Source organism: Cataglyphis hispanica, chromosome 3, assembly GCF_021464435.1.
Source record: "Cataglyphis hispanica isolate Lineage 1 chromosome 3, ULB_Chis1_1.0, whole genome shotgun sequence".
NCBI lineage: Eukaryota > Metazoa > Arthropoda > Insecta > Hymenoptera > Formicidae > Cataglyphis > Cataglyphis hispanica.
Genome location: NC_065956.1, coordinates 2721057 through 2731436, shown reverse-complemented (window position 1 = coordinate 2731436; position 10380 = coordinate 2721057). Strand labels below are relative to the sequence as shown.

Sequence of the window (10380 nt, the reverse complement as noted above, 5' to 3'; positions counted from 1 at the left end):
TGATATAAATCCAAATAAATCGATAATAATCTTTCCTCTCTTTTTCTCGATTTCCATAATTCTCGAAGGAGCCGTTATTTCGTTTGATTATACGAAAATACACAGTTGGTCCAATCTTCTCGAACGTGTCTGGCATTTCGTGAAGAGAAGCGAGGGAATTGCAAGTTAAAATTCGTATACATATTATCACTTTGAAAAAGTGCTGAGATAGAAGATGCTTCCGAAACAAGATATATCTCAAGATTAAAGTGGATAATATACATTGAATGTATATCTATCTCCAATCTAACTTCTAATAGACAAAGTGTAACGCACAGTAAGAGGAAACATTAGTGAGAGATTCAAAGCATTCTATTGCAATATTACGTACAGACGCAAATTTTTAATTTCTTCTTCTTTTCATCTTCTAAAGAAAGAAATTCGAGCATCAAAAAAATATTCGAAACGACGATACTGTAAGTGCTATTACTTAGTTTTGCGATTTGTGCGAAAAGTACAAGAACATTTTGTTATGTATATTATATAATATGTCTTCTATCTCTCTGTTTTTCTCTTTCTCGCTCTCATATGTGCAGAGAAATTCTCTAAATTTCTTTTTAAATTGAATAAATTTTAAGAAAAGAAATTTATAAATTTAAATTAAATATAACAAAGGGATTTTTTAACTATTAAAATATTGAAATATCTCGAGATTTTTATAAAGAAGACGAATATTAAATATGACAAAAAAAATTCTGTCGAACAAGAGGAGTTCAAATCTTATGTCTTTTTCTCGTCGTTTTAATTTTACCATGCGTTTTACTAATGCACTTGAACTTCTTAGAGGATTTTAGAGAAAAGGCACGATGTATTGTTCAGAATTCGTGACGTATCGCGCGAACCCACTTCGGGGGAGAGAGAAAGAGAAAAGAAGGAGAAGGAGAGGAAGAGAGAAAGAACGAGTTCTCCTTTCGTCTCCCACCCCCGCTGTTCTGGATCTAAATACGGGATTAATATTGAGAACGAAGAGACACACGCGGAAAAGGATGATGGGCGTTACATGGACAAATGAAGGAGTTAGCTGGCTGAAGAATGAAAAAAGGAAAAAATCGAGGTACGTCCACACGAAGCTAGCGGTATACAGGCATCGCTGTGAAAACAAGGAAAATAGGGTTAAACAGGGAAAGGTGGTTACGTTTGTAGATCATCGTAATGAGATTACCGTTAACAATAACGAAAACGATAGGAATAAGAATAAGGATAGACCGCATCATCGAATCATCCCCCATTATTTCTCACAATTTTAACAATTTTTTTCTCTCTGTTTTTTTTTTTGTATAATGCACTCAATATAAATATAAATTTTCATAATATCAGAGAAACAAACTTGATACAATTGATACAATTTAATATTTAATATTAAAATTGAAATTTAATATTTTTCATACTGTTATAGCCTAAATAATTATTTCTCACAATCAATGATAATTTTCGTAAAAAATTCAAAATTATTCGATCTTATGAATATTGACGTGTTTATATCTAATCGGAAGGTCTCAAGCAAGAAAAAAACATGCGAAGAATTAAAAGTTTTTTAACATATTTTATTAGATTTGTCTGTGGAACGAACAAGAGGTTTCATAATACGATAATACTAATCCTAAATGAAATCTTCAAAGGCTCGCGCGATCCTCACACGCTGAAGATCCATCTGCGTCCCCCCGAAAAAGAATTCTTTTTTTACATTATCTTTTACCTTTCATCGAAGGGATGACACATACGAGAAATGACTCGTCGGATACGCGCGAGTCCCTCTTTCATAACAAATCGCATAATTTGAACAAATCATCACGTACGAAGATACGATCGAAACGGGAAGGAGAGAAAAAAGAAAAAACAACATGTATACGTATAACAATTATACGCAATTATAGTCGTAGCGTATCACGTTTTAAACATATATAATTAATATTAAATCAATATATATCTATCTATGTAGGACCTTATCATACTTGTACGAATTACAATAAGAAGTCGATAATATGGCACTTACTATATAGTTCACGGTGTGTGTCTCTGTATGTGTTTGTGTAAGAGCCGAACTTAAAACCGCGATACATAATAACAGATTAGTTATTGTCTAAGTAGTAGAGCGATATGCTTATCGGCGCGGAGAGTGAAACTGCCCGCGCGTAACAGGTTCGTGCAGCTAATTAACGGCTGACATCTCTGTCACGTACGTGTGTATACATGTGTCCACGGCGTCGATCCTGTATGTATGTGTGTATATGTGTGTGCCCGGATAACAGACGGAACTGTGCACAATCCTCATCCCGTCTCATTTCATTTCGTGTATAAAAAACGTCCAAATATAAGATATTTACGATTTATATTGCCTCGTCGCGCGATATATAAGGGCGCAGAATCATCTAATAATTTTTCGCCCCGAGCGATCGGAATCTCTAGTTCCCTTTCTCGCTATCGTGCATCTTGCAGCGAGTTCGCACGTTCAATGGAATTTGTCGTTAACGCAATCGATAACAATCTCTTCGAAAGGAATAAAATTTCTCGAGAGCTCGGCGTGATCGATTAACTCGCTTTTCTCTCGAAAATCTCGAAAAATCGGGTCGAAAATTTCTTGTTTTATTTTGCGATTGAGATATGGGAGAAGGATAATATTTTTGTTATCACATACACACAGTGTAAGTGTAATATCGAGATTAATTGTCTTGAGAAAAGCGAGTCAGACCGTTCCTCTCTCATCGCGAGTACACATATTTCTATGAATATATATAAAAGATTTATATTCATGATCTAATTTCTCTCTTCTTGTGTGAAGAATTTTCGAGAATGATCGATAGACTACTTAGAGATTATAATCGAACACACGATAAGTACCTTCCGATAATATTCCGAAAAAGAGTGACTTTATTCTATTCCAGAGATCTCGTTTTAACGAGGGTGAGCAATATTACGATTGTATATAACACTATAGGAAGCTCCGTTCGCCGTCAACTCGAATGGCGGATTAAGATACGTTCTTGGCGAATTGTCGTTGTTGTACGTAATGTTGTACGTAGTTCTATACGCTAACAAAGACATCCCTCTCGCGAGTCGAGACGTCTCGGTAAAAAGGCACACTTAATTCTAGGTCGTTAAGTTTTTTTGTACGATAGTAACTGTCGGATCTCTCGATTTCCTAGTGATTCTCCGAATCCTGCACGCGCTCAATATATGAGAGTTGTGATCGACAATAACACTCTAAAAGAAAAGAAAAAAAGAAAAAAAAGAGAATCGAATAAGGGAGATTTAGACACTTGGCTATGGCATGGCAGTGTGATCGTTCCGTTGTAAAGGTACGGTGATCCACAATAATTTACCCAGGATATCTTCCTGCAATCTTATCGACTAATTTTTTACGAGTGAGAATTTGAAATCGATAGTTCCTCAGCAAAAATGCCACAGGATAAATTATGTATGATTCAAACCAGACTTCTCGAAAACTAAGTTTCATAAAGATAGATAATATTATATTTACGCAAAGTATTATTGCGCATAATAATTTACAATTATAATATTTCTTGTTTAGATTTTATTTTGATAGTATTTTCATTTATAATTTATTTGGAACGATATACAATGCTGAAAATTTAAAAAGTATAAAACTATTTTAAAGCTATTTTTGAAAATAAATCTTTGAATTTCTAAAAATATAAAATTTCATTAAAAATTTAATATATTTGATGTTAAAGATTTATTAGATATTCTTAAGAAATATAAATTGAATTATTATCCGTTCTTAGAGAAAATTCATTTCATGATATATAAATAAATATTATTTAATATAATCAGTAATTAATTTTCAGCGATTAATTAATTTTATGAAAATGAATATAATAGCGAATATAATATTAATATATTTGTGTACCATAGATGTGTATGTGAAAAATTAATCATAAATAAATGCAATAATAAAAAATTGGCCATAAATTACAATTTTTTTCTGCGATATTTTAGCTAAGGAAATTTCGATTTAAGATTTGTCCAAAAATTCGATTCTTTTGGAACACCCTGTGTAGTTTCTGCACTAATATCGGGCGTGTGTTAGTGCATCGTTCGGATTGTAAATATCAGAATAATAAGAATAATTAACAATCACTCTAATCTTAATTCACAACCGAATTCGGGCTCACGGCTCGTCGGCTCTTTCCGAAATTACTATTAGAAAGAAAAAAAAGAGAAAAAATACACAAGGAATAAACAAACAAAACATTTAAAAAGTGCACGTGAAACCGACTGTGTTATTTTTGTTAAAACGATAGAGGGGGTGGAAGAAAAAAAAAATAATAAAAAAGGAAAAAATAACGAAAAGAAAATATATATGCGCTAGTCTCGCGAAGACGAAAGAAGTAATCTACACATCTTCGATGATACTTGGTATTTATGTCCCCAGATCAACATTAAGAAAAAGCTGCTCCAAATAAAAAGTAGTCAAGAAATTGAAAATAGAAATCTCTATGCCATTTTATCAAGATTAGGTAAATAGTATTTTAGTACGTATATGTAACGAGGAAGTATGCGAAACATTATGGGGAATTTTTCGCTTTGTCGTGCGATATTGACGGCGAGATTTTATTATGTATCTCGCTATCATTTTTTCTACTCCGTTGCCCCCTTCTTTCTCGCGTTTGCTAAATTTCATCTATTCTCTATTCTCTCTCTCTCTTTGCAATTTTTTTTCGCCTCTAATAGAAATTACCCTTATCACTGTATAACAAGTAGCATTAAGAAAATGTCGTATTAAAAAATAAATTTCAATCGTACAATTAACAACATTATCCATGAACATTCGCCTTTTTGAGTCTACGACGCGCTTTCCTAATGGGATGATTACTCGTGTAATTCGCAAGTATACCCATGCGCTCGCCTGGACGCAGCTTTTCCAGGCGAGTTCGCGAATTCACTTCGTTCCTTTGGAACATTTGCACAAAAATCGCAACATCACACTGTCGCAACTTCGAAGAGCAATGAGCGCACAATTTAATTATTAGTAATTAAAAATAAGAGTCTTTGGTTTTTTGCATACTTCTTTCTAAGATCTTAGCCTGTGTCTCGTTGACGCACTTTACAATCGATTGTGCGAAAATGCATTATACTGGCATATATTTTTCTTTCTTTCTTGCTCGAGCTAATTTTGATTCAGAATGATCTAATATACAATACGAGACAAATGCGAAATGTCAAGATGATAGAAAATATTTAAGATTATTTCTAAATGTTAATGAAATTTGAAAACGACTTACATTGCAGAAATAATCAAAATAATCAAAGAGCTTTGTTAAAATTTCATCGGAAAGAGAAACTCCGTGATCATTAAATGATTGAATGGATACGAGAGATCACATCTTGATTGATAGAATTACATAAATGTTAATATTCATTATTGTAAATTATCCTGTCAAAAAGATTCGTTTTCGCTATTTCGTAAAGCGGATTGATCTATCGATCTACTCTACATCATGTGCACTATCAGCAGCAATTAGCGTTTCGCAGTCTTTGTAGTTCGCATTGTTTTTAATTTTTTGTTTCGCTATATCATAAGTCTGTAACAACTTACATATTATTACAGAGATAAAGATATAGTATATAATGTACTTCGAGAAACTGCGATACATAATATATATCTATATCTTTATGTGGACATAAAAATCGGAGTTAAAACAAAAGATTATCGTGAGCAGAGAAACACTATTACTAGAAACAATATAGTCTCGATGCCGCGTAGATCATTTTCTATCTCTATTCAGCTAACTAACGTACGACCACGTACTTCTCAAAGAGCGAATATAACTTTTGTACTTGTGCGGTTACTTTTGTTCTCTTTTTTCGTTTTTTTTTTCTTTAATAGCTTATACATATTATTCAGACTTATTTCTCTTAATTAAGGCAGAGTTTCGTGATGCTCGGGCTAAGCACTTTGGCACTCGCTGGTTTCGGTTAAATTGATAAATCCTCTTTTACGTCCGTATATACGCACGCATTACACGCACGTGTTTGTCCGTTTTTTTGTTAGACGCAAAAGAGAATTTTCTTCCTTTTCGCATAATTTATTTATAATAAGATCAGGTAATGTAACGGTATGGACTAAACGTCCTTATGTATAGCTTCAGGAACGAAGAACGGAAAGAAAACCGCACTCATCGTCAAAACATCATCATTATTAACTATCTGACTAATCCAAGAATTAAAAATGTAACGCTAGTTTAAAAACTTAAAACGCGACACACGATATAAAAATCCAACGGGCGGATTTTGCCATCATTTTGGTACTGGTATTATCGTGAACAAACGCGAGGAACATCGATTGCCGAGCGATCAACAATTTATTTAATATATAAAGTCTAACAATCGTTTCTTTTTTTTGTTTCTTTTTAAATTTTCGTTTTTTGTTTTTTTTCTTTTTTATTTTTTTTATGGACAACGAAAGAAAAATCAAAAATTTATTAAATTTTTTCGTCGACGTATCCTGGTAGTCACCCAACAAGCGAGAGACATCCATCCTTCGTTGTCCTTGTCACTGGCAATGGTGGAAGCCTTTCCTCCTATTCCTTTAGGGATCGGTTGAGGGCGGTCGCTGCCTCGAAGGCTCATATGGACTGGCTACAGCAATCTCCACGAGCATTCTAAAGGAATCCCCGTTATCCTGGTGAGCATAGGCGTTCTCCAGAGTCCGCGGCGGCAGACCACGATAGTGAATCTCGATCTGCTGCTGCTGCTGAACACTGGGCGTTGCTGAAAGGTGCTCTCGAGGGGCACTCCAATACGCAGCAGGTTCGCCATTGGAGTTGTCGTGAGAACTGTCGGAATTGTTATCATCCCTGTAAAAAGAGAAATACCATAAGATGAAAAAGAGGTGATTGATTCTTTTATAAAATATTTTTATGTATTTGAATGTACTTGATCTATTTTAGTTTTAATCAATTTTTTCGATTTTTTTTTTTTTATTATTTGTGTTTTTAATTATTATGTTTGCAATTGCGAACGTCCTTAAAGTTTGCAAATCGCTGAAAAGCGTTTAGCGGATATTAATTGCAAAGCTTCTGCTATATTATTTTTTTTCTCCTGATTGATACAACGCAATCGTTGCAAAACTTACCTTCGTCGAGCAGGAAGATGAGAGATATCGTCGCCATCTAACTGCTCGACCTGAGCTTCCGCATAGGGACGAACGATTACATTGGGCCATCGTATCGAAGGACGTTCTTCCTCGCTGTGGTAATCGTTCGGACTGCTCTCGTAATCGTTCGGGCTGTCCTCACTTCTGTATAGATAAATCTTAAATGATATATCTAGTATTTTTGTATACTTAATCTACCTATTCTATTTTCTTGAAATATTCTCTCAAGCCTCGTCATAGAGAGACGATGGATAAGCAAATAATCAATTTTCTTCTTGTATCATTGATTTTTTGAACTTCTTGACATGTCAAGAAGCTGGCGTTAAGTTAATAAGCCTCGGTGAAACCGGTAGTATTTTTTTTTTTGCGTTAGCATATATGTTAAAACAACTATCGGAAATAGAAGCAAAAGGGAAATACTTACCGATACGTATGTTCCTCGTCGTAATCGTGATCTCTCTCGAGACGCTGCGCCGATGCAGCCGTCCTGTCCACGGTGTGTAAATCCCAATTCTGGGACCTCGGTACTTCGATCAGGTCGGAATCAGATCTTCGGCCCTGTCGATGAACGCCAGCCTGCACAGTCCGACGAGCGCGGCGCGATATTGTATAATGGAGAGGATCCTTGCCGTCTTTGCGCAATAAATCGGGCAAAATACGCCGCCTGGCATTTATGAACCAGTTGCAAACCTGCAAAAAAAAACCAGTATATGTAGCGGATATCGTCAATCGGTTAAAAATTTGGCGTTTCGTTTTAAAAAAAAAAGAAGTGTCATACCTGGAGGACTGAAAGCGAGGTTTGCTCGCTGAGATTCGTCTTCTCGCTCTCGCTGGGATAAGCGTTGTATCTGTGCTCGATCAGCCAACGCTTTAGAATATTCACCGCTTCCTTGGGTAGATTGCCGCGGCGCTTCCTACGCGAGGAATCCTGGCCGGAAGTGTTGTGACGATTCCGGCGAATGTCAGGCGACGTATCCGGCGAGATGTTCTCCGTCTCCGATAATCCGCTGTGATCGTCGTCCGTACTGCTGGATGCTCGAGGTGCGGGTGGCAAAGCTCCCACCGGAGCACCTGTCGCGGCTGCGGGGCGTCGATCGTAATACGGAGCCACTGCTGAAACGATCGTACGCATATCATTAGCATATTAATTATTTATATACAATATGTATGTTTTTGTATTTTTGTAAAATAAAAACGAGAAATCCGCGCGAGAACGAATCTCGATTTAATTGTTAGATCAGCAATTATTATTTTTTTTTCTTTTTTGGTCTTTTTTACGTGGAAATTGCTTAATCTGTTTATTGGGTTTGGAAAAAGTACATGATTTAAATTAAAAAATTAATCGAAAATATTTTTATCAACGATCTCTGTATTTTTATCATAAAATCATCTAATATCTTGATGTACTTATTTTATCTCAGATTTCTATATCTTATTATTTAAAAAGGACTAATCTCATATTAAGAGTATCATAACGCGTTAATTAATAATCGAGTTTGAAGGTTGATAGTGTATTTAAAAATGATAAATTGATACAAGAATTGATAAAAGAATTTAAAATACACGATAACTTTCGATTGTGCAACAAGATAACAGAGAAACGCGCATGTGTCCCACCTGATGCTGAGTCTTCCGAGAGGCAGGCTTTATTTCTCCTTCTCGGGAGGCAACCTTACGTTGTTTGAGCAGCTAAATAAATATTAAAATGATACGCCAATAGTTTCACATACGTCGTTCCTTTCGATCGGTCGGTTCTACTATTATCGTCTTCGTTACGAACAGAGACAGCTTTAGAAGCGAACGGCGCCGATATCGCGTAAAGCGAATCTTGCGGCGATAACGTGTCAATTATGTGTTAAAATATTAGAGAGATTCTCGATATTTACGCGAACGCGCCTACATGTTCCGCGCTTTTCTCTCACGCACAAACGTAATGCCGGATTGGCCGAGATTCGCCTTTCATTGAGGCAGCGCACGCGTACAGACGTCCAGATTATGCAATCCAAGGTTACGGGGGAACGTGCGTAAATAGTAAGGTCGTAAGAGTAAGCGTGTTGCAGTGCGAGAGAGGCAACCGACCTGGACACCGAAGGAATTTAATTCGATGGTTGAGGATGGTTTCGCGACTCGTCGATGCTTTCTTTACGAGGGTGTACCTCTGATCTCTGATCCGACATGTGTATCGCATAAAGGGGTGCTAAAAAAAAAACCTGGATGGAAAAATAAATTCTGCGACTCTCTCAAGATAAAATTGATGCCGGTAGTCTCGAAGGAGACAATAAGAAGACAATAAGGTACTCTAATGTATCGAAATTTTTTCTGATTCCTTCGAGAAATTCCACAAAAGATTTATTACGGGTTCACGCTTTTTGAAATTTTGCTTTTGTTTTCGATTCGATTGTTTAATGTTTCTTCAATGATTGATATTTTTTTTTAAATTCCAGAATGGTTTTCCTAAACTTTCAAATAATAATTTTTTGAAAGTCAGTCAGGTAACGTTTCATGATAAAAACTTTAAACGATAAAGAAAATCGATGCAGATAATCTGGATTTTACAGTCATTTATCTGAAATTTCCAATCTGAATTTACAATTGTTACAGATTCAAAAAGGATTTCTAATAATTTAATTTATGTAGGAACGGATAATTTTTACTTTGTTATCTCAAGGCAGTTAATTTTGTGTTATCATATAGATTATTTGAAACACATATTTTATATACCATTATTTATTAAATTATAATATCAGAAAATTTATTTAATATGTAATTTTATCTTATATTTTTCTCTATTAAAATTTCAAATGACTTAAATCTTAAATAAAAAATTCACTATTGGAAACATTATTGATATAAAATGTGTTAATTATAATAAATAATAATAAAAATAGAGAGAGAAAGAAATTTTCACTCGAATTTACACAATATAAATATTTTCAAATACTTTCGATGACAAAATGTGCATATAAATTATTCTAAAAAATAAAACAAAAATATTGGAAAATATATATTTTCGGTTCATTTATCATCAAAACATTTGCAACAACTTAATCAAATTTAGACAATTATAGCTTAGTATATTTTGACAGAATGAAATGATAGATAGAAATAGAGATCTTCGCAAAGAGAGAAACAATATTGATAATTATGCAAATATAATATCGCGCAACACGTTGCAAGAGTATCGGAATTTTAATATAATCTAAATAAGTCTATATAAGTGAAAT

The 10380-nt window shown here is 34.6% G+C and overlaps 1 protein-coding gene and 1 long non-coding RNA gene across 6 annotated transcripts in view; one reads left to right on the top strand and one right to left on the bottom strand.

Annotated features, from left to right (window-relative positions):
* The first annotated feature begins 79 nt into the window (after positions 1-79).
* Positions 80-3273, top strand: LOC126848208 (uncharacterized). The gene is made up of 2 exons (XR_007687218.1): positions 80-455; positions 824-3273. It is a non-coding gene; the product is annotated as an uncharacterized LOC126848208 (long non-coding RNA).
* The window catches only part of LOC126848203 (iroquois-class homeodomain protein irx-4-like), a 39277-nt gene continuing 30459 nt past the window's right edge, over positions 1563-10380 (bottom strand). For 3 of the 5 annotated variants that reach the window (XM_050588888.1, XM_050588884.1, XM_050588885.1), the window contains 4 exons: positions 7935-8269; positions 7581-7846; positions 7136-7300; positions 1563-6857 (listed from right to left, as the gene is read on the bottom strand). In XM_050588888.1, coding sequence (XP_050444845.1) covers positions 6590-6857; positions 7136-7300; positions 7581-7846; positions 7935-8269 — 1034 coding nt within the window. In that variant the 3' untranslated portion in view covers positions 1563-6589. The remainder of the gene's footprint in view (positions 6858-7135; positions 7301-7580; positions 7847-7934; positions 8270-10380) is intronic. The other 2 variants (XM_050588889.1, XM_050588887.1) reach the window with 1 other exon arrangement.